This window comes from Capronia epimyces (assembly GCF_000585565.1).
Source record: "Capronia epimyces CBS 606.96 chromosome Unknown aczIQ-supercont1.3, whole genome shotgun sequence".
Classification (NCBI taxonomy): Eukaryota; Fungi; Ascomycota; class Eurotiomycetes; order Chaetothyriales; family Herpotrichiellaceae; genus Capronia; species Capronia epimyces.
Genome location: NW_006912906.1, coordinates 1458810 through 1486236, shown reverse-complemented (window position 1 = coordinate 1486236; position 27427 = coordinate 1458810). Strand labels below are relative to the sequence as shown.

The 27427-nt window shown below is 54.0% G+C and overlaps 7 protein-coding genes across 7 annotated transcripts; 5 read left to right on the top strand and 2 right to left on the bottom strand.

The window, feature by feature from the left end:
• Positions 1 to 3262: 3262 nt before the first annotated feature.
• Positions 3263 to 8388, top strand: A1O3_03799 (uncharacterized protein; the record flags this gene model as incomplete). Its single annotated transcript, XM_007733934.1, has 3 exons — positions 3263 to 3630; positions 3684 to 8083; positions 8135 to 8388. 3 exons carry the CDS (start codon positions 3263 to 3265, stop codon positions 8386 to 8388), a joined length of 5022 nt encoding a protein of 1673 aa, XP_007732124.1.
• A 922-nt stretch (positions 8389 to 9310) lies between these two features.
• On the top strand, positions 9311 to 11965 carry A1O3_03798 (allantoicase; the record flags this gene model as incomplete). The annotated part of the gene is made up of 4 exons (XM_007733933.1): positions 9311 to 9464; positions 9539 to 9918; positions 9968 to 10372; positions 10424 to 11965. The coding sequence occupies 4 exons, from the start codon at positions 9311 to 9313 to the stop codon at positions 11963 to 11965; spliced, it is 2481 nt and encodes an 826-aa protein (XP_007732123.1).
• Positions 11966 to 13309: 1344 nt separating this feature from the next.
• A1O3_03797 (uncharacterized protein) lies at positions 13310 to 16278 on the top strand (the record flags this gene model as incomplete). Its single annotated transcript, XM_007733932.1, has 2 exons — positions 13310 to 13947; positions 14007 to 16278. The coding sequence occupies 2 exons, from the start codon at positions 13310 to 13312 to the stop codon at positions 16276 to 16278; spliced, it is 2910 nt and encodes a 969-aa protein (XP_007732122.1).
• Positions 16279 to 17167: 889 nt separating this feature from the next.
• A1O3_03796 (uncharacterized protein) lies at positions 17168 to 18718 on the bottom strand (the record flags this gene model as incomplete). The annotated part of the gene is made up of 1 exon (XM_007733931.1): positions 17168 to 18718. One exon carries the CDS (start codon positions 18716 to 18718, stop codon positions 17168 to 17170), a length of 1551 nt encoding a protein of 516 aa, XP_007732121.1.
• A 1153-nt stretch (positions 18719 to 19871) lies between these two features.
• Positions 19872 to 20915, top strand: A1O3_03795 (uncharacterized protein; the record flags this gene model as incomplete). The annotated part of the gene is made up of 1 exon (XM_007733930.1): positions 19872 to 20915. One exon carries the CDS (start codon positions 19872 to 19874, stop codon positions 20913 to 20915), a length of 1044 nt encoding a protein of 347 aa, XP_007732120.1.
• Positions 20916 to 21375: 460 nt separating this feature from the next.
• A1O3_03794 (uncharacterized protein) lies at positions 21376 to 23710 on the bottom strand (the record flags this gene model as incomplete). The annotated part of the gene is made up of 2 exons (XM_007733929.1): positions 21376 to 22951; positions 23157 to 23710. 2 exons carry the CDS (start codon positions 23708 to 23710, stop codon positions 21376 to 21378), a joined length of 2130 nt encoding a protein of 709 aa, XP_007732119.1.
• A 2614-nt stretch (positions 23711 to 26324) lies between these two features.
• Positions 26325 to 27374, top strand: A1O3_03793 (uncharacterized protein; the record flags this gene model as incomplete). The annotated part of the gene is made up of 1 exon (XM_007733928.1): positions 26325 to 27374. The coding sequence occupies one exon, from the start codon at positions 26325 to 26327 to the stop codon at positions 27372 to 27374; it is 1050 nt and encodes a 349-aa protein (XP_007732118.1).
• Between the last annotated feature and the right edge of the window lie 53 nt (positions 27375 to 27427).

Sequence of the window (27427 nt, the reverse complement as noted above, 5' to 3'; positions counted from 1 at the left end):
AAAATTCCGTAAGGGAACCTACCCATTGGAAGGTGTTCGACGTAACTGAGGCAAAAAACAGGGGTCTTGATACTCTGCAAGGCTACCTCACCTGAAAAGTCCACGCTCGACAAGACACTGATAGGTCATTTTGCAATATAGATGGCGGAGAGCGGGTACGCCGGCCGTGCTAGAGTTGATGTGGCAAGACAACATGAGACCCATCACACCAGCACCAGAATGCGCGCTCATCAGCCTGATGGAGAAAATTTTTGCACATACAATTATCTCACGTTATCGTGTAGGGTTGCAGCAGGATGCTGATCAAAGGCCGACGCGGCGCAGCAGATAACAACGTCTCAGTGGAATGCACAATGAGGTATGCAGGAGTACGTGAACAGCGATCAGAAGCTGCTTGATGTAATCATTGTCTCGGCCATGGCGGAGGAAGCGCCGGTGCAAGCTTCTTTTTGGGCCAGAGAAGCCCGTCGGGAGTCGGGAAGCAAGTGGAGGAGGTGGGAGTGAGATGGAGCATCATCGAACTCAGATACCAAGATGAAGTCGGCTTCGGCATGGAAAAACTCTGTTCCGCATTTGGGCTTACGTACCTTATCTAGGCCGCTCTGCCAACCGAAAACCACTCATCTTTCCTGCAGTGGCCCAGATTGAATCTAGAGATCTCGTCAAGACTGACCAGTCCCTGCATTTCCCTTTGCCATGCCTGTCTCTCGTGTCAATGCCTTGCATATGTTCGCCGGGTTCTTTTTCTGCCAAGTCAGAGCACCCAAAGATTGGACGTCCGAAGCTGGATGGTCTCTCTTCGCGATAGCTTCGTGAAGGTCGGAACAAATATTGCATCGATGGAATTGTTCAATTTGCTCTAAGATATCCGTGAGCTTACTACCTAGGAATGTCTTCAACCTGCTTCGAAAGTTCTGCTGCTTTATGTCTGGGCTAGTATGGCCCAGAGGCTCGACAAGCTGCAGTCCGTCTTTTCCTGATGTGTCTGCGCTCACGGAGTGTTCGTGGCTCGAGTCAGACTACCAGCTACTGCGGGAGAATTGTCGATTCTTTCATGTTATCTCAGGGGCAAAATAGCTGGGACGACTCGTGATGAAGAGCTGCCGTGGTGACACGACAGTTACGGCCAAGTTCCAGCTGAACCCTTCAGCTCGGTGTTTCCGAAAGCCCGAAAATATATACGGAGTACTACTTGTTTCTTGAGTGAGGATAAACCTCCTTTGTGGCATGTCCAAACACATATCATCCAAGGCATTTTTAGTATCAACAGCGTTGCGGATGAGCATAATAGAATCACACTGGTTGATCCTGACTCGAGGAGGCAGGACTGTCCTCCGTACACATATCTGGTAAGAGGGCCTTCCGAGATGTTGACAAGTAGAAGGGGAGAGGCTCTTGATTGTGAGGATGGCGCTTGTGAGAAAAGAAAGAGGCTGGCTCTCCATTCAACATTAATGACAATTCAAGCTCGTCCAGTACACCGCCGTGAAGATCACACCTGAGTCCAAAGGACGTGGCATCCGACGACAAGGTGAGGCTTAATGCATCTCCAAATAGTGGGTGTCATTGCTGCCAGTTAAAATTTGAGGTGACGTGCAGCTTATCCCTTTCCGAAGAGATCAGCACTCCGGAGCCTGCTGAATACGGATACTTTGGATGGCAGGTGATAGTGTACGGATACTCGGTAGTGGGAGAGAAGAGGCTGGAGCAGGGTCGTTGGTCTCTAGACATAGATGCTAAGTCAGTCTCGTGAAGCCAAGCCGAGTGTCAGAAGTCTCGGCCATGTGTTGGCGAGTATCATTGGCCGTTGAGGTGAAAAAGTAGACGAGTGAGAGTCGAGATGGAAGAAAAGACAGCTAGCAGACGATGTATCCGTACATTCGTATGCAGTGGTAGTGTCAGGTAGGTATGGAGTAGTGGTCGCAGAGACGGATACTGGCTGGGTACGGATACTTCTACAGAGGTTGTAGGCAGAACCGCAGGCTCGGACAGGTGGGGAGGCCAACCCACCGTAGGTGACCCAGCTGCGCACCGCACCTCGTACCTCGCACCTCGCACCTGAGAATTTCGGCAAACAGCCACAAAGTACGGATGGCACGTTATAGTATGTTCCAGGCACGCAGCCAGAGATCACCCAGAGCTCATCAGGCCTGCCTAAAGCAGGGATTTGATATCCTCTGACAGCTATAATAACATCCAGCCACCACAGCTGAGCTCGTCGACCCAACACCGACCCTCAGATCCAACCGCTGTCGTCATCTTCATTTCTCTTGCCGGTTCCTTGGTCCCTGGCAATTTCGCTGATACTCGGCACCATCGGTAAAGACGACAGGCACCAAACAGGTACGGATAGCCAGACTCAGAGCGCAGTCCCGGCACAGGGGACCCAGCCTCAGAATCCGCGCCTATCAGGCAGTGGCGGTGGGCGAACTACAGTTGATCGCTCTCGCGTGGAAGAGAAATAGGGAGGATAGTCGACGTCTAAGAGAAGGCCTAGGTCCGACTGAGTCAAGACCCAAATAACAAAACCCATTTGCGAGGACGAACGCCTCACTCTAAGAAGTAGTACGCATAGGTCATGATACTCCATACGTACTTCCATCACAGCTGTTGCGGGCTGGGCTTTTCCACTGTCACAATCGGGACCCGTGATCGTGCCGTTCGTTCGCTTCCGGGTTTGGCTGGCCTCTGCTCCTGCTACTACTACACCCAGAGCAGTCAGCCACATCGGCCACTTCCATGATTTGCATGCGATCTGCATGTTGCTCTCTTTCCTGCGCCTGCTTGCTTTGCGCACCCTCCTCCGCCACCACCCAGAACCCTCTGTCACCTTCCCTTGCTTGCTGCCTCACCTTTGTGTTGCGATCGCTCGCCAATACCCAGCTCCCCGATTTTGACGACCGTCGTGAGCCGAGATCGCGATTCCTCCAGTCTCGCAAGACCCGCCTCGGAGCGAATATTCTGCCTCTGCCTCCGTCGCAACATCTCCTCTCCCTCAAACCAGCGGTGTCGGAACAGCGTTGGAGTGAAAATAGGATAGAGCGAGTCTGCACTTGTCGCGTCGCAAAGATATCCAGCCTCACACGAGTCTCCCCAAACCCGTCGAGTCGAGGGCTGTGCGACTCGGTAGCACACTCATTCCGTGGGCCATTGATGCCATGCGACAATCCGCCACGATGACCGCCCTGCTTCTATTGCCATCCTCCACATAAACATGTTGCTGGACACTTGGAGTCATCTTTGACCTTGATTCTCGGTCGCAATGGTCTCTGAATCTACCATTAGCAGTCATGTTTCTCTGATTTCCCTCGACCCTGTGCTTGCCAGTCATATCACCGGCGCCACAACCGCTCCCACAGCTTCGCAACATGGCTCCAGTCCGAGAAAGAGCAGCATGACTCCAGATACCGATCTGTCTCGCAGACATTATAGGAATAACTCCGCTCCCAATGCCACGCCGAAGAAAAGGTCAAATTCGCTCAGACGTGCAAAGAACAGCACAGAAGTCTTGAGGCAGCGGTCTACAAAACTCGGCAGGAAAACAAAGCCTCTAGACTCGATCGCAGACACTAGAGAAGGTCGCAACTTCACGATTGGGAATGTCGGCACCGGAGGCATCCTGTACCTGACGTAGGCCTTGCTCTACCATGAAAGTTGACGTTCCATTACTGATGTTGTGCTAGGCCCTCGGCCCACCAAATACATGTACCGCCGCAGAACCATGTTGTCTCACCGGTGGTCTTGACCATTCCGTCCACTGCCCCTGCTCATCTAGGAGATGACGACTATGCCAGCTTTTCAAACAGCAAAATCGCGGCCAATCCTTCTGATGTGGCTCCTCTACCGCGCTCGGCTTCCCCATCGGAGCGATCGAGACGGCTTTCTGTCAGGGCAGTGTCGGGTCCGCATCACGGCCGCTCGCAATCTTTCTCCACCGTGGAGGACCATCGCCAGTCGTTGTCCGCATCGAAATCGAAGACTCTGAAGATTGTCATCAATCGCCCGAATACTGCCCGGCCAGAATCAGTTGCTAGATCCTCCCGAGAGGAAAACAAGGATGCCTTGCCAACCCTAGAGGTGCCAATCCCGCATTATCGTATTGGGACCTTTCGTTTCAGTTCCCATGGAACTCCCATGCTGCGCAGCTCCTCCTACACCCGGGGATCCGTTGCCCCATCTGATATGACACCTACTGCGGCTATGTTCGACGACGGCCGCCACGTTGGGGCGACGCCAGCGCCTGGACTCGAAGTATTCGCCAAACCCGACGCTTCGCCAGTGGCGCGCGAGACTTCGTTCGGGTCAACGTCTCGGACAGTTTCAACCTTGACGAGCTCGGCCCGGCCCAAGCTTTTCGATGATCTGAACGCCGTTTATGATGATCCCTCTATTGTTCGCTACTGTCAGAATGTGCAAGAGATTACCGCGGCAACTCCAGCTCGGATCATTGCTCAAATTTCCTCGGATTCGTTCATGGATTACGAACTTGTGTCTGATTTCTTCCTGACCTTTCGATCGTATATGTCGACTCACAGCGTTTTGGACCTCCTCCTTGCACGGCTAAGATGGGCAATCGGTCGCTTGGAGGAGGATGGGAGAATCATTCGGGTTCGGACCTTTGCGGCACTCAGACATTGGATTCTGAATTATTTCATGGACGACTTTTTCGTCGATCTTCGCCTACGACAGCGTTTCTGTGACGAGATTAACGAGCTGTATGCCGATGTGAAGGCAAGCCCGCAACATGGGTTTAGTGACCTCAAGCTTTTGCGCGACTTAAAACGCTGTTGGAACGGCCGCTGCTCGCTCTGTTGGAGTCCAGAGGATTTTCAATTGGATGGCGATCAAGAAGAGGAGATTCAGCCAGGCGGAGGTACAGTCGATACTGAAGCCACGCCCACCTCTCGTGTCGGTGTCAGCGCCCGTCCTCACCCGGTACAACCTCAAGCACCCCAACCAGAAGTCCTGCGTGGCCCATCCACCAGCTGGTTTGAAGCAGACCCAAGCGTCAAGTCTCATCAGCGCCATACTCGACAGAAGTCATTGGCTTCTGATAGGGATCCGGACTCACTGGCCAGCGATGGTAGCCTGCATGTCAACTCTTGCTTTGCACCAAAATATTTACTGAAGCCCAGCGGTGACGGTGATGCCTTCTGCAAAGGGCCTCACCCGGTGTCGGTTCAACAAAGACGTAAGAATGCACCGGCGAACCTCCAGGTCAAGACGCACACGACACTCGCGCCCAAATCCCTGGGCCACAAACGAGGTGCAAGCTCAATTGATAGCAACAGAGAGCCTACACCCCGAAAGAGTGATACTGATTCACCTGCGGTGCTCGTGGAAGACGGAGGTATTATTCGGGGTCTCCTGTACAGTCCAAGTGCCCCCTTTGTCCAGATCGTGTCCTCAGGATCAACACAATCGCTTGATCGGAATGAGCCAGGAAGTGTGCAGGGTCTCTCTGGAAGGGAGCATGGGGCACACACGGGTAACAATCCCGTTGGAAGAAATATTTTTGGCTCTTTGCGGAAAGTCTTGAGCAGCAAACACGGAAATGTCAACGTGACACTTTTGGCAGTTTCACAATCCTCGCAAGACGCCCCTGTCCGAGGTCACAAATCACACCTTCCCCTCAACGTCTCCAAGTCTCACGATGAGTTACGGCACAAGGCTGGAACGGCAATGTCCAAGAAGGGCGAGGTCCGGATTGATCTCCTATGTGCGGCGGTCTGTCAGAGCTATGAAACGAAATTCCCGACAAAACGTCGGATCACTTATGGGCCACTCTTCGCAAGCCATCCTCCTTTCCAGCCTACCGCAGACGGTAGTGATCGGCTAATAACCCCACGGCAAGTTAGTCATGCAACGGCTGAAAGCGGTTCTATCCTCATCGTGGATGCTACCGGCGATGACGTACCGGCAATGTCGGGTGCCCTCCCCGCTGACCAACCGAATGAAATTACACCTGCCCTCTCCTTTCAGGATGGACATGCCGTGGCTACCGGCGAGCTTCGAGGGGGAAGTATTGACGCCGCCGCGACCCAGAGAAGCTCAAATGTCCTTGGAGACGAACGGGACACTCCAGCCATCCAAGGCCCTGAAGGTCTATCGGAATCGGGCACAATGAATCTGGCCCAATCTGGGCCACCTTCAGAGGACAGCCCTGGCCTGGCAGAGGTGGCACGTAGGCCTCTTTCGCCAATGACTGCTAGCTCTAGGACTGTACGGGATGACGTTCAGATACTCGACGTTTCGGAACCAATTGAAAGCGTGTCTCCAGAGGACGTGCCCACTCTCCCCGCGGATCCAGATCCGGTGCAGAACGAGCAGGATAAGGACTTGGATGATACCTCACAGCCATCGCTTCCGTCTCACCCACTAAGACGAAGACCAGGGGGCGATTTGCGTCTCGTCGGGAATGTACAAGATTTAGACCATGCGAGCCACCACGCCTCCCTCGACACAGCAAGCGCGGCCTCTGATTCGCCTCATGAATCCTTGCTCATCATGAAGACAGAGACCGCTATTCAAGGTGGACCGACGAATGCACCGCCTCCCAATAAAACAGTCTCCATGATCAACACCCATTCCTCACAGCATCTGCGTCCTTCATTTGAGGCCGCTATCGCCGGGTTTTCTGCCATCCCCGACGATGATGATGGTGGACTCGAAGCGACACTAATGAAGCTTGAAGGGCGTTATGAGAAGAAATCACCACCCATCGACCAACACCCGATTGATACCACGGGAAAGAGGCGGTCGCTGCCTGATTTCGGTTCGAGCTCTCGACGCCATTACCCAGCATCTATCGAGCCCATCACCCTTGCCGGGCCCGTTTCGCACCCGAGCAATGGTCAGATTCGCGCAACAGTCAATGAGGTGGCATCTGAATCATCTCACGATGAGAGGTCCATTGACGCCCCCGAAGTTGTAGAAGCAAAGCCCTTGTCATCACGGAGGTCATCGATCTATGGACTTCCCACAGAATCTGTCGCAGACTCGGAGGAGTCTTATGGCTCTCTTCCTCTTTTGAAGCGCGAAAGGGGTTTTGAGAGCGTCAGCCAGGTATTGCCCCTGGATGTCGATGTCGAGGCACCACCTGGAACAATTGCACCTGGGTACTTTGCTCAAGATCCTCCGCAGTTGTTTCACCTTCCAAAAGGGCCACCTCCTAGTGCCAGCAAGAATCACAACAGCGGGGCCAGACCATCGACGGCCAATGAAAGTGCTCAATCCTTTCTTCTGGACGAGGATGAGAATCTTTCGGACTTGTCTTCAGAGATATCCGTCGACATCATCAATCATGCCGAGATTGCAGACCGTTCTATCCAACCCATGCTTGCGGCACCCGGGACCGCCCTCTCCGGACTGGAGATACCAGCTCACCCACTAACCTATGCTTCAGTTGTGAACCTCAATGTTCCGGAGGATCCTACGCGAATATCAGATCCGGTTGGCGCTGCAGAGGCGAATCGAGGAGCAACCCCCCCGCCCCCTCAACCGACGCAGTTCCAAGATTCTTCATCGTTGCAGCCACTAGCTCGCCTACCAGCGGGCCCGGCGCACATCCCGTTCGTTCTCGCATGTGATTCGCAAGTCCTCGCGCAGCAAATGACCCTCGTGGAGAAGTCGGCGCTCTCCGAAGTTGAGTGGTCGGACTTGGTGGACATGCGTTGGAGCAGCAAGGCCGCTGACATCTTGGACTGGGTGGACTGCCTGACAAATGGACACATCAGGGGGATTGATCTGGTCATTACCCGCTTCAATCTTGTGGTCAAATGGGCATTGTCCGAAATCATCCTCACTCACGATGTGCATGAGCGAGCACGAGTCATCACCAAATTTATACACGTCGCTGCGCATGCACGCCGGCTGCATAATTACGCAACCATGCTCCAGCTTACCATTGCACTCACCTCGACGGATTGCACCCGACTTACAAAGACCTGGGACATGGTGTCGGGTCCTGACAAGTCCCTCCTCAAGCACATGGAGGCACTCGTGCAACCGGTCCGCAACTTCCATGAACTTCGTCTAGAAATGGAATCGGCCGATCTGAGCGATGGCTGTGTTCCTTTTATCGGTCAGTTTGTTCGGGGGTTCTCTTCATTGCTATCTTGCTAACTCAGCCTAGGCCTCTATGTCCATGACTTGACTTATAATGCCCAAAAGCCGTCCCAAATTCAGGTCGGACGTGGGACCGAACCTCTGGTCAACTTTGAGCGCTATCGAACAACCGCTCTCATTGTGAAGGGACTCTTAAGGTTGATCGATGCAAGTTCCAGGTATAATTTCGACCCCCTACCTGGAGTCATCGAGCGGTGCCTTTGGCTGGCCGCTCTGTCGGATGGCCAAATTCGCAGCGCCAGCCAAATGCTGGAACGATGATGTTAATACTGGTCAAGAGGCGCTTTTCTTTCTCTAATTACTGGGTGGATCGCTCCGGGCCTTGATGCCACCAACCGGCGGTTCGGATAAATGGGTATGGGTAATACCGAGCGTTCAAGCGACGGCGTTATCAGCAGGAGGTTTCGGAAAGGGTGGGATTTGGCAAAGAATTGTCTCGTTGGATTAGGGAACAGGAGGGAGGAACCATCTGGAGCTTGTTGTCTGTTGGATGCGAGCGCTGGCATAACGCGAGGATGGGTATAAAGTCGGGCCTGGGCCTGGGCCTTGGGGGCTCCTGTATCATGTCTGGGTGTGCTCATACAAAGTAATCTTTGGGCATTCCTGGAATATGCATCATGATTCGGTATTGGACCGGAGTCGAATTGAGAGCCTGTCGAGTATACATACATATACAAGTTATTGGTAGTCGCTCTAATATCCAGCTTTCCATGTCGGGCGAGGCTGCAGACCTGTGCATGGTCTACACCTCACTTATGGCAACTTGGCCATGGCCGCCTCCTATATTCACGTGCTTATAGAAATGAGACAATATCGACCATAGCTTGGTCCCAGGCTGGATTATCAAAGGGTGAGCGGCGAAGTGAGCGTCGAGGTGAGCGGGTGTAAAAGCGGCATGATCAGGGTGCACCATTGCTTGATCCGCCAAGCACGCGAACAATTGAAGGGACGCTGCGAGACACGGCGGGCGGAGGCACCGCTGTCACCGACGCCAACCTGCGACTTGACTGCCGGCTGTCCTCGATTCTGGACAGGTTGGCGCCCACAGCAATCTCGTTGTCTTCACGATGGTCGCAGGCTAAAGCCTCGTTGAAGTTTGGAGACCAGGCCAACTCATGCTTGCTTGGGCTGCGCTCTCGCGACATGAGCCCAGATCCCACCCATTCGCCGCGTAGCCGACAACATGGATCTCCAGGAGCCAGCTTCCCCCAACGGCTCTCTCTCACCCTCGCCACAGGTACCGCGCAAGCTGCCAGTTGACCTGCCGACCTCTCTGGATGACCGCCGTGCCCTGCCCGAATATAGTGGAGGGACCGAGATATACGATGGTTGGCAAGGTGAGGGCCTACCGCGACCCGTCGTCTCGTGGATCGTCTACAGACCACTGACACGACTCCCGTACCTGTCATAGGCTCATCCCAATATATCACTGCACCTACTCCGGCACGGCCGCTCCCGTTCGACCTTCATCTAGACACCCCAGCCTACGACGATGAAGAGACGTACACCCGAATACAGGATAGTGATTCCCGGCTGATGGAAATGGTCGCCGCTCAGGCTCATCACAGAGAAGATGGAAGTCCAGGGCAAGACGAGGACGCCATTGCCACAGACGAGAAGCTCTCTGCTAGTGACAAGAAGGAGATCCTGCAGAAAAGCCTTAACATGGCCGCGAGCAACGGAGATGTGGCACGAATACAAAAGCTGGTTGGAGGAAGGGCCAAGGAGTTTGTGGATGTCAACCAGCCGGACGAGGAGGGAACGGTCCCTTTGATCTACGCCAGTTGCTTCGTAAGAGAGCCCGAGACTCGGTGTGCACGGCCTAGCTGACACAATCCAGGGCCACTATGAAGTTGTGGCTGCGCTGTTGGACGCGGGAGCCCTGGTGGACCAGCAGGACCGAAATCAGTGGAGTGCACTGATGTGGGCAATGACCAACCGTCATAAACAAATTGCCAAACTCCTTCTCGACCATGGAGCCAATCCTGACATCAAATCCTCTTCGGGCGGCACAGCGCTGGACTTCCTTCAACCAGGATCTGACTTGTCACATTATCTCCATGAAAATGGCTATCACTTCGGAGTTTCAAGCTTAGAAGGCGACTTCTATAACTCTGGCTTCTCGCAGGATCGGTTTGAAGAGGAGATGGCGGAAAATGAACTGAAGCGGCGCATGATGATGCAGGAGAGCGCCGCCAACCTGGAGGTCGACCTGTCAACCTTGGGGTTTGATGAACAGCCAGAGGTATGTCTGAGCCCGAGCAGGTGTCCAACGGTCTCTTGTTAACAGTTTTAGTCGCCCATTGAGTTTGAAACCGAAGAAGAGTTTGTCTGGGATCGTTGCATCGGGGACCAAATGTTCGTCTTCCAGGCGGACAAGCTCGACGCCATTTTTGACCTCATCATCACCAACATGACCCCTCAGCGATCGCCCTCACAGAAACCGGTGCCGGCCAATCTCATCTTCTTAATGGCCCGCTACGCCCATTATCATATGACTGCCTCTCTGTTAGACGAAGTCTTGACGAAAGCGCTGGACCTGATCAACGACGTGATCGAGCGTCATCAATGGGACATGACCATGCTCGCTTTCTGGATTTCGAACGCGACATTGTTGCTTCATTACCTCAAAAAGGACGCCGGCCTCGTTGAGGCGACATCCAAGTATCAGCTCGAATTGGCTGAACTGATCAATGAGACGTACATTCTCATCATTCGGGATGCTGAAAGGAGGATGAACAAAGTCCTGGACGTGGCCATGCTAGATCACGAGACCATCCCTGGGCTGGACGACATTGCCTTTCAGGGCGAGTGGAAAGTGTTCAAATCGAAATCGAAAGCGAAAGAAGAGCCGCCAGAGAAACGATTTCGGCCTCCTTCGCCGAAGCGACGAGCCCAGACCTCACCACGAAACATCACCTCCCTCCTCTCTTCGACCTTGTTTGTGCTGGATCTCTATGACATTCACTCTGTGATCACAGCCCAGATTTTATCTCAGCTCTTATATTGGATTGGAGCAGAACTGTTCAACCGTGTTATGAACACGAGAAAATACCTGTCAAGAACCAAGGCCATGCAGATTCGCATGAATGTGTCGGCAATCGAAGACTGGGCGCGTGCGAATAACCGGCAACCCGAACACTACGAAAATGGATCGACCATTTCTACGGGAGAAAACACTGTAGACGCCGCTCGGCGACACCTGGCTCCGATCATTCAGCTGCTTCAATGGCTGCAGTGTTTTAGTTCGCTTGGCGAAGACCAAGAGTCTTTGGTGGCAACGTTGGTTCAACTGCAACGACTCACTCCGACGCAATTGATCCACGCCGTGAAGAACTATAGGGCCGAGGTGGGGGAGAAACGCCTACCCAAAGCGCATATGAAGTTCTTGGTGCAGCTACAAAGAGGCCAGCAGTCGTTGATCCACAGACCTCGGACGCCAGTGGTCGATGCCCCAGGATCAGATACAGCCACATCAACTGGGCAGAATGGGGCATCTGGTCAGGACCATCAGAGTCCGGCTACCCCTCAAGGCGCATCGGCGCCACCGACATCGTCTCCTGTGGAATCCGACACTGATCCACCGCTGCGACGAAATGCCTTGAACTTGGACCAGACTTTGATGCTTCCATTCTCACTGCCAACCTCGACTGACATGCTGATCACGTATGGGGCGGGCATTGGCGGCGTGAATCGGGAACGAGCACAGAAATATATACCGACCATTCCCACGGAAGTTTTGAGTAAACTGAACCTCGACGGCGATGGAAGGCGACGTGCAGGAAGCATCGGGACCATCGGGACGACATCACAAGGATGGCGAAGTGGTGGATTCTGATTGGGGTGGAGGGGTCTGGACTGACTACGAGTCACCGAGAGAGGCTGATGACAATGATGATGGCAACACATGGAATGTGATCAGATAGTGAAGGCTGAAATACGACATTTTGTAATGTACGGATACACTCTGTGACTCTACAGCATGCAGACAAGGGGAAGCAGCTATATGTGCCCCTACTAGGTAGGCTCTAGGTGGGCTAAGACTCAGAAGGCTGCACTAGAAAGGGGATAAGGAGCCTCTCGCCATACCTGCCTTTATCGGAGTTTAGTGTTAGTACAACTCAAAGTGCTTATGGCTCGTTGGTCATCACGCACCTCACCACACTCTGTCTCCTCACAAAGCAACTAGAGATCGAATGTACCCACAAGAACACCTTTGGCACGGACTGCAAAAGTGGTCTTAAGATGGACAGAGCTTCGCCGCCTCTGAAGCAGCATGAAAGGGATGATGCCAATACCGGGAGGGAAGGGCAGCGCACTGGCCATGGCCGAACGCGGCGACCGCCCTTTGTCTGGGGTTCCGACACCTACGACGCAACCAGCAGGAGAGGGATTGACACCGCTAAGTACCTGTGGACTCAAGGCCAGACACCTGGAGACTATGTACACTGTTCCTATGGGTTTGACGGCGAGACCTTACTTTCCATGCTCATGACTTTGGTCCTGAACATGACAACGATCGTGCGTTTCTTTCTGGCCTCGTTGAGTGGTGGATAGGTCCAACGATGTCAGATTGTCAGTCAGTCCGTACGAACAATCCCTATACCGAACATGGCCCTAGATCGGGATCGAGGGGAGGAGTTATGGATGCCACAAACCTTGCACTTTGTTTGTTGATGCTCACGGAATGCAGGCACGTGACGTTGACTTGCTCTCAGCCTCGCCTGCTGCGAATCTCGACTCTCGACTCTCGACGGTACCAACGAGACTTGATTGTCGCTCATGCTACAGCATTTCCGCGTTCGGATTTTACACTCGCACACGCGACTTCTCGAACTTGGTTTCTCTGTGGGCGCCTAGAGCACGCCGGCCTCAGCACCACCCGCCCAGTTTGTTGTGTCCGTGGCGCTGGTACCAGACTGACCGTTTCCGGCCTTTGCTCCCGTTTTTCTTGTAGGTCATTGTTCATCATGTCCAAACCTGTTCAGCGTCGACGAAAGCGTCTGGAGGCCATGGCAATAAAGATCCTTTTATGCTCGTTCAACCACGCTTGTCTTCCTAGCTCATCTCTGTTCACATTAATGCGTGCACTCTCTCTGTCGACTCTGACTTGTTTTGTTGCTTTCTCGACCGAGACTCTTTTACTACTGTCGTTCATTGTCGACCTGCCCCGTTGATTACCATGGTGTCACCGAGAGCCGCCGCCAACAACGGCGCAAACCAGCCCAGCAATCCAACGGCGCCAACAACCACTGCCAGAGAGATCAGCCCAGCAACGTCTACCGGGCCCGACTTCGACCTGCCAGCCCAAATCCCAGATGAAGCCACAACAGCAGCTCGAAATAGTATGAGACGCACCCTGGCTCCCCGAGGGTTTACCAATCCTGGCGATTGGGTCTGCTACCGCAATGCGGTTGTTGTCATGTTGCTCTCAAGCAAAAGAATCTTGAACTGGATCCAAGTCAGATACATACCTAGGCTAATAGCCGCCGGTGTCCGAATAGAGACCCAGGTCGAGGCAAAGACTGTCGTTGACGAAGACTCTGACGAAGAAGCAGCCGAGAATGCGGAGGGCATCCCGTATACCGATGTTTGGTGTGAGCTCAGCAAGCTCGCCGACGTCTATTGGACCGACCCGGAGACCAACGCACTCAACAATGCCCTGAAGGCCTTCTGGAACCATTTCGAGTCCAAAATCAAGGGGAGAGACACGGAATGGAGTGCAGGCAGCCAGCAAGACGCCACCGAGTTCCTAGGTTGGCTTACAGATATTGCTGAGGACGAGTTGGGCGAATTGTGTGCGACGCTCCAACAAGCAGGGTAAGTATCCGGCCAAATCGGTAGATGATGCATGCTAACAACTGTCGCTCGTATCGCAGCTTACTGGACGAAGACCAGGCGAAAGACTTGAAGAGCACAACCATCGACGAAATGACCTCGGTCTCCCAGACTGTGCGTATCCGCTGTAATATGTGCGGCATTCTTGAAGGTCTGCCCACCATGACGCGCATTGCAACACTGAACAAAATGACCGTCTGGCCTCTTGCAATTGGAAAGCTATCGGCAAGCGACAACGCCGAAGCGAAATCGCCGTCCCCGAGGGCAGGAAGAAGCAGCACCAGATCAACCCCGACTGCACAGAACACCGCCCCAGTGGCTTTGGAATCTTTGATCTATAAAGATGCCCGGGGCGAACAGGAAGGCTGGCTCTGCGAGCTATGCCGACCGTACATCATCGACCAAACGCATCAGAACCGACTGGATGCTACGGGAGACGATGCACAGGCGAAGGCCCATGCCGAACAGCAGAACCAGGCCGAACTGGACGGTCTAGCCAGCCACCGCACACCCGTTCGCAGACAGATCTGCCAGCTCCCTGAAGTCTTGATCCTGTCTCTCACACGCTTCCGGCACAACCCCAGCCGCCATCGAGGCGAGGCCTATGACAAGGATACGACAAAAGTGAAGCTCGGTGAGACTCTCAATCTGGGTCCGTTTCTTGAACACCGCGGCACCGCCCAACCCAAGGGGCCGACCAAGTATCGACTCAAGGCAATTGTCAATCACCTGGGGACCAGGAGCGTGGGCCACTATACCAACCAGGTCTTCATCGACGGAAGATCTTTCACCATCAACGATACTGACGTGAAGCCGACAAGTCTGAAAAGCACGGTTAATCGGCAAGATAAGGGCTGGACTCCGTATGTTCTGCTTTATGAAAAGATTGTCGATCAAAAAGACTGGGAAGAAAGAATGTGGGCTCAAGTTGGCAATGATGATGACGACGACGACGACGACGACGAACTCGTGGTTGATGACGGTTCGTTTTTCGAAATCACCACGGCAGAGAACCCAGCTCCAGGCCAGATGTCCATGATGATCTCTGCACGAGTCCAAGGTCTCAAGGTCGAGTTTCCCCGCTTTGTGCTGGACGACAAGCTGCCCACGAATACAAACACCGAGGATACAACGATCGCTCTTAGTAAATTGGATGACGGGGCTACGGTGTACATTCGCAGGGAGCCAGCAGAGACAAGCGACAGCCACACTTCTGTTGGTGCCGGTGCCGGTGCCGATGCCACCACGACAGGTACCGGTAGCAACGGAGGTCGACGGAGTCGGTCTGGGCGAGGCTCGTCCAAGAGCAAAAGCAAAACGCCGCCATCCAACCCCATTGGTGGCAAGCGCAAACGAGCCCCTGTGGATGATACGACGACAGCGGCCGGTGACAACGAAGGTCGAAGTCCTCGGCCTGCGCGAGGCCCTTCGAAGAGTAAAAGCAAATCCCCTGGTGATGGAGACGACGGAGACGCTCCCCCGGCCAAGCAGCAGCGGACTGTCAAGACCGCTGCCACTAAGAAAGCTGCCCCCAAAACTGCTGCTACGAAGACTGCCGCCACCAAGACCGCTGCTACGAAGGCCGCTGCCACCAAAATTGCCGCTACTAAGAAAGCGGCAACCAAGACCGCCGCTACGAAGACTGCCGCTACGAAGACTGCTGCTACGAAGGCCGCTGCTGCGAAGACCGCCGCCACCAAGACCGCTGCCAGAAAGCAGGCCGCCCCCAGACGCCGTGGAGCAGTGAGCGGTCGCGCTGGTCGCGGTGCCACACGAGGTAGTTCAAAGGCCCGGACTTCCAGCACCAGTCCATTTGTCTACGGTGGTCTCCAGCAACGGCAGAGACAGGCGCGCCACGCCGACAATGCCTTTGACGCGCTTTTGCAGCGATTCGTCGAGAACGAGGCTGCTCGTGGCCCGACAACAGAAACCGCCCGCACACCCAAGTCCCACGCTCACAACGCCAAGCGCAGCGTGACCTGGGCAGCACAGAACGACTTCGCCAGCCCTCTAGAGTGGGACTCTCACACGGAGGAAGGCTCGAACTACGACGACGACGAGGACTTGGACGAGGACTTGCACTTGCACGCGCACGCCCAAACAGCTCCGTCCGAACACCGCACTCGTGAAGGCGTCCGTGTTCTCGAGTACCGGTCGCTACCAGCCTACGTCGACAGTCTGATGCAGATGCGGATGAATTCTGCAGGGGAGGAAGACGAGACGGAGGATGATATCACCATGGACGAAGAGACTGAGAGTGAGACTGAGGCCGACTTTGACGAGGTGTACTTGGATGCTGGGTTTGACGAATGATCGACGGCAGTCCAGTCTAGTCATCCCATTCTATCATCTTGGATTCCCACTGCGCATCATCATCCCAAGTCGAAGCGGATCTTGGTCAAAGAAGGCCAGGAGGCGCATGTGATGTGTGATGTGGTGTCGAGCGTGGAAAGGAGAGAGCACCGCGTTTCTCGGTGGAGACAGGAATTGTCGGTCGAGAAACAACAGGAATTATCGGTCGAGGAAGGTGGTGAGTGGTGAGTGGTGCGGTGAGTATTCGGATGATAGGAGGTCGAGAATGGGATCAGGATCTGGATCAGGATCAGGATCATGCTTGCTGCGTTCATCTGAACTTACGTTGGATATCGTTGTTGTTTGTTTCTTTCCTCGTTTCGTTCGTTTCGTTCTTTTGGTTTGTTTGTTTGTTAGTTAGTTAGTTAGTTGATTTAGTTAGTCAGTCGGTTCATGCTACATCTAGACTATTCAATTACAGTCAGAGTTAGAATCAGAGCCAGGGTCAGGGTTAGAGTCAGAGTTAGAATAGCATGATTAGGATACCTGAACCTGGAGGATAAGTAAAGGTGCGGAATAATTAAATCAAATCAAGTCAATTAAATCGAATTAGATTACTGTAATCTACAGATCTACACTAAATTAAAGTATTTCAATACTCTGATAGAGTGAGGCTGGAGGTTGGAGGACGGAGACTGCAGAGCATAGAGCACAGAGGGATAAGGATATAAATATAAATAAATAGTAGACAGCTTGTTCTTCAGTTCTTTAGTCATTCGTTCGTTCAATCATTCGTTCAGTCTTGCTCAAGGCTTCCAAGACTATCACGGTCATGGCCATGGTCATAATCATATTTATTTTCATAATCATAGCTATGGTCAACGCCATAGCCATAGCCATGGTCAGGTTCTCATTCAGATCGAAATCCAGGTTCACGTTCACGTCCGCGTTCGCGTTCACGTCCGCGTTCGCGTTCACGCTGACGATGGCTGTGGCTATTGCTGTGGCCGTGACGGTGGTGATGACGATGACGATGGCGATGGTGATGGCGCTCATGATGGTCCTGCTGGGCGTGATGGCGTCTTTCCTCTATGTTCCTTTCCTCCATGCTCCTTTCCTCCATGTCATGGTCACGGTCTTCGTTGTGGTCGCGATCGCGGTCGCGGTCGCGGTCTCGAGACCTAGAGTATCCCTCGTCGAGGTTGAACCCTTCGATACTATCCTCGTCATCATCCTCATCTGGATCCGGATCCGGATCCTTTCTGCCACTGCCACTGGCATTGCCACGATTCTCCCTGCGCCTGTCCCTATCTCGCCTGTCCCGGCTATGCACTGGATCATCTTGACGCTCACGCTCACGCTCATCCTCATGCAGCCCATGTCGCTTTCTCCTCCGCCGGACTTCACCGTGAAGACCATCCCCTTCCCCCCGCCCTCTCCCACCATAAAGACCATCTTCTTCCTCCCGCCCTCTCCCTCTCCCACTCCGTCTCTTTGTTCTACCAGCCAACCGCGCCAGATCCTCTACCTCCCGAAGATCCCTCTCGCGCTGCTCTCTCCACTCGGCGCGCCTCCTCTCCGCTTCGCGTAGCTGCTTGACCCCCTTCTTGATGGAGGCGAGAGGATCGGCGGCGGCTATGCGCGCGGCATCGCGTTCCCGTCGGCGGGGGGTGTCTTGGCCCCATCGGTCTCGTGATCGTGATCGTTCCCTTGCCGGGTTCGTTTCTGTTTCCTTTTCCTTGTCGTCATTGACACCGATCAGACCATTTCTGCCCACACCGTTTCCGCCCAGACTGTTCCCCCCCAGCCCAGAACTGTACCACGGTTGATCCGACCCTTTGCCTTTCCCTTTGCCCAGAGCATGTGACAAATACACCGTATACGGGTCTTCGTCGATCTGCGGTTTCTTGAATTCCTGGTCTCGCGTCGGGGCCGGAACCGGGATCAGTGAGATATTCCCCTTCGCATCGACGATCGAATAGTCCTCTGTGTCCAGACGCTGACGTTTGAGTGTGGATGTCGATGTCGATGTCGATGTCATTGACGGCCCCACCGTAGACGAATAGGAGGCCACCTGGGTCTCGCGCGCAATTCGAATATCTCGGTCCGTGTCATCTTCACCTGCCAGTCGACGCTTCTGGATTCGAAGTTGAGGTGTACTTGTACTTGTATGTATCCCTGCGCCGGCGTTTGTGTTTGCTCCAGATCCCTGGTCCAACGCACTTCCATGCTCTTGCTCTTCGTCCAACGCATGGAGCTGCCGCCCTGTGTCTCCCGGTTTGCCTTGGCCTTGGCCTTGACCTTGTAACAGTCGGATCCGCTCATCCGCTTCGTCTTGCAATGCCCTCTTTTCTTGCTCCGAGGCCCGTCTTGCCGCCTCAGCCTCGTCGCGCTTCACGCGCTCGATGTTGGCTGGATTGTACACATTCCATGACTTTTTGCCAAGGAGATGGAGAGGCATGGTGGATGTCGTGTCGGTGGGCGTTGGCGGTGGGTTGGTGCGGACTTTTGCTTGGGCATGGGCTTGGGCCCGGCTTTTATTTGGGCTTGGGCTTTTTCAAGGGACCAATGATGGATGCATCGTCTCGTCACATCACGCTCGAAGTGAGTCGCTTCCAAAGGGCTCGATCACTGATCACTCGGAGCAAGGATTGTCGTGCCGGGATCAACCCATAGAGATCCTGGCCTTCCCTTCCCTTGCCTTACTACGAGTTAGTGACCGCTTGAGGTTGGTGCCTACCTAGATACTCCGTACGTATGGAGTAACTAGACGAAAACGGAGGCGACGCCAGGGTGTGAGTTTGGTGAGATGGCGCAGTGTATCCGTAAGTGTAGTGAACATTGCAAGGCTGCGGCGGGGATGGATTTCCTCTCGCTCGTTGGATCACGTGAAATATCGCCCCGCCGCTTTAAGCCACGCTCCTGCGAAAGGTTGTCTGAACATCTGCTCTTACACGGACAGAGTACCTAACCATAACCCTAAGACTGAGTAGTATGAAGTATCCGTATATGGACGCAGTCACCGTACGACCGACCTACTAGTACTATAGGCCCTGATGCCATGCCATATCACGTGAAACTGTATTCTGCACGTGACCTTGTATAATTTTTGTATTAGTAATTCCACCAGATCCAGAATTGACCTTGATCTTGATTCTAAGGCTGTTTCTTCCACAACAATGGCATCTACATCTAAACTGAGCTATCGTCGATCTATGCAGGTCAATCATCAACGTCCGGTGGCTCCCTCTGGACTAGCAATCACCACCACTTTATGGTAGGACGCATGACGTTCGTCTTTCCTAGACGTCCCTTCTCGAAATCCCACCGGGAGCAGCCTCGTTAATGCCACCGGCATTTTAAAGGGGTCCGTGAGCGAGACATTAATTACTAACCCACTAAACCACTATTCCGGTGGGTTATAAAGGTAACAGTTAGATTGTCTATACCTGTGAGTTACCGACGTCTCAACTCTATAAATCTCGTGGGCAAGCACCTCGAGTTGTATTCTCGTTCTATCTCCCACTCCCACTCCCATCCTTAACTGTTTGAGACATTCCCCTCCCAGTCTTCTCTATTACTGTACAGCTTTACCACTTACTCCTTACTATACCATGGCGCCCAAAACCGTCTTGGTCACCGGGGCCAACGGCTTCATCGGCTCTGCTGCATGCCGAGCCTTTTCTTTGGCAGGATGGACGACGTACGGGCTGATCCGCAGCGAGCGGAGTGCGGCCGACCTGATCAGGGAGGAAGTGACCCCAATCATCGGCAGCCCGGCCGACCCGTCCACTTTCATCTCGACACTGCCGGCGATCGACGTGATCGCGACATGTTCCGAAGACCTCGTCCACTACCAGGCTCACTTCAACGACGTGCTGGCCCTGATCAAGCAGGTCAGTGCGCGTTCCAAGGCCCAGGGGGCCGGCAAACCTCTAGTCATCTTCACCAGCGGGTGCAAAGACTACGGCACGACGTTGCGCCACGGTGAAGCCGGGCTGGCCCCGCACACGGAAGAAAGCCCTCTCAGGCCGCCGCCCATCCTGGTGCCGCGCTGCGAGTCGGGCGTCCACATCCTGACCGCGTACACGGACGAATTCGACTGTGTCGTCACGCGGCCAACCACGCTCTACGGCCGTTCTAGCAGCTTCTACTCACAGCTGTTCCAAGTGCTGGACCAAGCCAAGACGCAACCCGACGGGACGAGGGTCGTGACCATCCCTTCCACGCCCACGTCCATCTTGCACGGCACCCATATCGACGACGTGGGCGCCGCGTACGTGGCACTGGCGACGGCGCCCCGCCACATCGTGGCAGGCCAGGCCTACAACATCTCCGCCCACCGCTACGAGACGCTGGCCGAGATCGTGGCCGTGGTGGAACGGGTCGAGGGCGTCAAAGTGTCGTACGGGGACGCCGCGTCCGGGTCGAACACTACATTTCTCAAGGCCTTTTTCGACTTCCCGCAGTGGGTCGGCTCCGACAAGCTGCGCCGAGACACGGGCTGGTCCGACAAAAAGTCCTTGTTCCACGAGGGGTATCAAGTCTACCGAAACACATATCGCCTCGCCGCGGAGGAGAAGTCGGAACAGTTTGTGAGAGCGTCGAAAATAGCGGTTGCTGCCGACGTCAATGAGGCAAACAAGTGGAGCGTATAGAAGATGAGAAGATAGGATGAGAAGATGAGAAGATGAAGATGAGAAGAGAAGGCTCTTGGTACCGCCATGGCATCTATAGTAGACCCGAACCCGAACTCGAACCTATGCTGTGTGTGGACATCAATCACCGATGAAATACATCAATGCTACTACTGCTTTGATAACGCTTCGTAGAATTCCATTCATCATCTCCTCATCTCTGTCAGGACAGCGCCATCTCGCTTGTATCTGTGTCTGTGTCTGTGTCTGTGTCTGCGTGTGCGTGTGCGTGTGCGTGTCCGCCCGTAAGACTCTGCCCACTCACTATCCCTAGGTCAAGTCCAGTGGACTCAACCCCTGCAGGCTGCAGTGGAATCTGTAGTATCTCTAGAGACCTCTACATCTGCGTCTACGTCTGCGGGGTCAGGGTTAGGGTGGTTGGTTCATTACATTACCATAACCATTAGCATAACCATTGCCATTACGTGACGAACGAGTCATCCCATAACCAAGATTGTCCCGGGTCTTCCAGCAAGCCGAGAATACTGCCGCCATGAAATGTGTCGTATTGACTCGGTGTCCGAGTCCGAGACCAAGTCCAATAGTCTGATACGCCAGTACCGGTACCGGTGCCAGTGCCAGTGCTGGTGGGTTGCTGACTGTGACTATGATTGTGACTGTGATTGTGGAGCGACACACCCTCCCAGTCGTGGGAGCACGGCTGAGGAAAGGTTGAGGTTGAGGAAGGGCCAAAGTCGAAGTTAAGGTCGTCATGAAGACTATGCAAGCAGCTCTCCGGCGGGAAAGCAGCGTGGGTCGCTGCACCGATTGTAGAGGTGGAGGTGGAGGTCAAGGGCGCTGATACATTCGCGGTCGTGGTCGTGCCACTGGCCACTGTCATTGCCATTGCCCTTGCTGAAGTTGCATTTGCATTCGTTACCAAACCACTCCCTGCCCTCTGGGTGATTGCTGCTGCACCCCCTGCGCCCTGAGTCACTGCTGCGGCAGGTATACCCCCCTGCGTAACTGTTGCAGCCCTAGCCCGACTGAACCGCCTGAGAGGAATATCGACCTCTCGCCCCTCGTCCGCCGTAGTCAACAGTCTCAGCTCTTGGGCCAGGATGACTCTGAGCAATTTCTCCAAGATACGGCCGCTCTGTTCGAGGATGGCGGTCGAGCAGCCAAAGTGGTTGGGCAATTTGATCAGTCGGCCGAGTCCCTGCTTGGCCTCCTGGGCCGCGGCCGACAACGGCTGCGACAGCGCGAAGATGACCAGCATGACTCCGGCCCCGAAGCCCTGGATCGCAATGTATCCGGCCACATGGGTGTTTCGCGCCTGTCGGAGCGTGGCTGGGTATTCGTCCATTCGAGAAGTGCGCATGGCCGACCGGAGGCATTGGTCTCTGCTTTCTTCGAGGTCGATGTGCTGGCCTTCCGCCTCTACCTCCACCCCTACCTCCACCCCCATTCCCACCCCAGCCGGCAAGTAGGTCTCTCCATCTCTCACCGGCACCCCTGGGATCTTGCTGTACACCAAAAGTGGCTTGTGGAGACTCACTTGGATACTGTCGTACGACAGCTGCAGGGAGAGTGCTTGCAGACGGAAGATGGTGGTAGTGGTAGTGGACCTGGACGCCCTTGCATCCAGGTCCGACTCCGACTCCGCCTCTGACACTCCTGGCCTGTCTCTGCCTCTGCCTCTGTCTCCGTCTCTGCCAAGAAACGTGCTCGGTCTCAATTCCAGCGGCACACTTTCTTCCCACTCGAGCAGGGCTCGATGGGCTTTCTTCACCCTCTCGGCCATGGACCGCCGGGTCCGGCTCTCGTGGAAATAGACGTCTCGGGTGATCGAAGAGCCGATGCGGTACAGCTTGAATTTGAGTCTGTGATATGTCAGGGTGGTGACGCGATCGCAGGTTCCATCTTCGAACTGCTCATTCTCAACCGACTCGAATCCGGGACATGGGTCGGACGTGTCGTCGATGTTGCGAGGCATCTGGACCGCGAAACTGTTGTCTTGGATGCAAGAGCAGCTTCCAAACGTCAACGCCATGAACCTAGATAGATAATACCCAGCGTCAGCGTCAGTGTGATCCGGTCAGCCCGCGGGAGCTTGGTAAGGAGAAATCAAAGATAGATAGGTGCATGGTAGGTGCATGGTAAGAAGAAGTAAAAGATAGATAGGTGCGTGGCAGGTGCGTGACAGGTTCATGGCAGGTGCATGGTAACATGGCAACATGGAAGGGTATTGGCAGTACTGACCCGTCGCACACATACAACGCCCACCAGACCCGTCGGCGCACTTCCCTTTCGACCGTGCTGATGGCGCCCCAGGTCGACTCTCGATGCAGACCCAACACCTGGGCTGCTCTCAAGGCGGCGCCGTTGATGATGAAACAACGCTTCGGTTTCGGTTTCGGTCGGTGGCTGTACAGGTAAAATGAACTCAGTAGGATACACGTCTGCACCGAGGCCACACTGGCCACATCGATCATGTCCAAGAAATTGGCCTCGACGGTCTGGATAAGGCGTGACTGTAACTTGGTGAGGTCGATGTTGACGTCGACGTCAGGCAATTTATCATGAGGGTGACCTTTTCCATGACCATGGCCCTGACCGTCAACGTGAACCTCTGATTCGTCCCGAGCATATCCGGCGCCAATGGCGAGAATCACCGCGATGAGATACAAGACGCACTTCTGACCACGGTGGGCGCGGCCGGATCTCAGCATCTCGGCCAGCTCGGCTCGCAGGGAAGACTCATAGACCACCATCATAAACCAGTGCACGGAGCGGATATAGGTGTCGAACAACATCCAGGTGACTGGAGCAGGAGGCAGAGGGCATCCCAGTAGGTCGGAGATGCGTACGCGCTCGTCGACTTCGATTTGGCTTCGGTGAACCTGAGACTGAGACTGAGACCGAGACTGGGACTGAAACTGAAACTGATCTCGCTCAGAGCCAGACGGTGTCCCGGTCTCGGTCCCGCCGGGAATGGCATCAGCATCGTCCAATCTGCCAGACTCGGAATCGTAGGTCTTGATGAGCTGTAGTATGTCACATATATTATTAGTTTCTCGTCACCAGCTTGAACTAGGACGAAGGAGAATAGTGTGTAGTGTGTAGTGTGTAGTGTGTAGTGTGTAGTGTGTAGTGTGTAGTGTGTAGTGTGTAGTGTGTAGTGTGTAGTGTGCAGTGTGTAGTGTGCAATGTGTAGTGTGCATTGTGCAGTGTGCCAACAAGGAGAGGAGCGCTTCATCTGTCAAACACCCAACCCACCTGGTCGGCCAGCCCGAAGCTGGATGATCTATCACAATTCAAACTCAAGCTCGGGCCCTCTCCGTTCTGCCATCTAGCTTGCGACGTGGTGGTGTTGGTGTTGGTGTTAATAGGCGAGACCGTGTCGGCAGTGGTGTCGGTGCTGGCAAAGAGCACATCCCTGTCGCTTGGAACGGACGCGGACGGCGTGGGAGTTGCTCGTCCATCCACGAGCCTGGTTCTGGCTCGTTTGCTGCTCTGGTCCTGGCCCGGGGCTGAATTCCTGGTCCTGGTCCCGGTCCGGATCCCGGTCGACTTGCTCCCTGATGTTGATGTGGCTGGACGTCTCCTATGCCATCACCATCAGCCTCAGATATATCTCGCATCACCACAGATGCACATCCTAGGACCTAGGGGATCCCTACCTAGTAGAGCGCTGACTGTCCTCGCACTGGAATCCAGAACGAACACATAAGGCGCAGGGCCGTTCGTTATCACACTATAGTACCGTAGGGCTGGTTAGTCTCAGCCTTGACATCAACGATAAAGACAAAGCTGGGGAGTGGACCAGAGACAACAAAACGAGCTATTTAGATTGTTCCTGGTTTCCTCCTCGGCTGCATCACTGCATCACAACGACTCGTCTATCCTATGTGCGTGGATTCGATTGGATTGGATTGGGTTGAATCACAGCCACACGCCAGCCACATGTGCATGGACACTTACTTTCAGCTTCTGTCGCCTGCATCTGACACAAGCCAAGCGCGCTCGAGTAGGCGGCATCGTTCTCTCCTCGAATAACAGTGGCTGCTTGTGCGTCTTCCGCTGAGTGCCGGTGTCGGCGCCGGTGCCGGTGGATTGATCAAGTGCAACTGCGCGTTATAAGAAACCAGCCTAGTTTAACCAGATAGACGGAAATCAGTCTCGGAGAAACCATGGCACGGGCATCAACGATCACAGAGTTCCTCTTCATGTTCTATGCGAGGGCCAAAGCCAAGGCTGCCCAGTTTGCCGGTGGAGTCTGGAGTGTGGAGTGGCTTGATTATTAATGCAATCCAATAGTCCATCTATCTTCCCGACCTCAGTCTTGAATATGTTTGCCGGTGGGCCAGAACAATAGTCACCGATAGTATGTCTACAGTAATTAGGAGTACTACAAGGATAACTTCCACCGGCAACGGCAACGGCCGCGTGCCTGAGGGTCCCGAGCAGTCGCTATTTTGCTTCTACTTACAAAATGTCTACGGTTGAAGGAGGACATCCATTCTGGAAAGGAGCGTATACCTCCGAATTGAATCTACCCGCCAAGGTGAAGGATGCACATCGATGATGACGCCAGATCATGCCTCTTTCCGCAAGTCAATATGTACAGGTCCAGGCATTGGATCCAGTCTATTATTGATGCAGTGAGTGCGGTCAGGTGTGAAATCGTACAGTTCTCCGCCTTGAACGGGTACTGATGCGGATTGACATGGATGAACGGTTGCATCTGTTTGAGACACATTCCTGGAGGCTTGCCTGACGAAACCGCCCTGGTGAACGACGGAAACAAACAACCGTAGTCATCTCCCCTAGGAAATGACTTAACAAAGGCCATTTCCCACAACGTCCTATTTCGCACTCAAGCAACAGCCTCTGCAGCACGAGGGTACGTTACTGTCACCGGGCCCCTGTTGCTGCTTTATTACATTGTTGTTCTAGATGGTAGATAGCCCTGTTGCCACCTATCCACATTCTTCTCAAGACTGGGTCCCCGAATTCTTCGAATGTGTCACCCGCAACACCGAGAATCCAGGAGAGCCCCAAGCCCAGAGCAATTTGCTGGGCGAGCCCTAAGAAAGAACCGGAGCCAATTAGAGGAAACTGCGTTCTGGGAAATTGCAGTTGCCATCGAACCCCCAAGTACAAATCGAACAAAGAAGAAAGCATTCGGAAGTCAGTCCCTCAGTCAACAGCAGAACCTGCCATGAAGCCGCCCAGTCTAGCCAAAACACCTCAGCAACATGCTAGCAAGAAAGCAGCTCTCAAGCCTCCACCCAAGCTGGAATCTCCATTAACGAGAGACTCTGGAGACGGACAGAAGTGACAAGTTTATTCAATCTGCTGGCAGATCCTTTCATATGGCTGTTCGAAGCCCTCGCCTCTCCAATCGTCTCGGCTCCGTTAACCTTCATGCTCGGCATTATCTTGAAGATTGTTGTCTTGCTGGCTTTCTTGTCTGTCATGATTGCTCTTTCTTCACATCCTGCTTTGATGGCTGCATGCTCCGTACCTGGAGGACCGAAGACCTTGCAACTCGCTGGCATCTCGTGTCATGATCTTCCCAAATACACAAATACCTCTGCTACACCCATAGGCCCGATCCTCGAAGCGAATATTGAGACGGTCAAACTCAAGGAGCCAGCAATCGAGCTCTTGCCATGGGCGAACCAGTTCCGCAGCATGGAAATCGGACTCCTTGATGTGGCACAAGACATACGACACAGCAAGATTAAAGACAAGGAGGCGGCTTCGAGGGCAGGGGTAGAATATGCCAGAAATGCGAAAAAGTTGGGACGGTCGTTGTACAGACTCTACTACAACATTACCGTGCATATGGAAGCAATTTCTATGAACTTGGATTCGCTGGCCTATCAAGTCGAGGAGCGCGGCACGCGAACTGGGGCACTGGCGGTGTGGCTTGGTTACGACATCGTGAAGGACATGACCACTTACCTGGACGAGGTGGTTCCTCAGATCGAGATGCTTATCAGAGAAGGCGATGATTCTGAGAAACACTTTGTGCGTTTAGATACCAGCTGGAATCTACTAGACGGTTACCGCCAACAAGGTATCTTGCAACTCCAACACAATCTCACAAGCCGGCCTTTCTATCATGTCTTGCCGTTCTGGTCTAGGGAGCGTGCCCGCCAAAAGAAAGACTTGTTGCTACTCGAGAACATGCAGGAAGTCCATCATAAGCCTGCGCAAGAAATTATATGGCAGATCCGTGCGATCCTTTACTCGACTCTGAATACTTTAGAAATCGCCCGTCAGATTTCCAGAGAAGGAAAAAAAGACTGGCCATACTTGGACATGTCCTCAGCGGTGGGGGATTTGAGTCATTGCGCCGAGCACCTGCGTGAAAATTCTCGGGCCATGGTCACAGAGGCGAACGAGGAGAACGAGCGCTCACTGCGACAGGCGTGGTTGGCCTACAGTAACCGAAGAAAGGGAGCATAGCTGGCTGGGCTGCCCGTGCATGGGACAGCAGTTGGTTCTTCAACAAATCGATG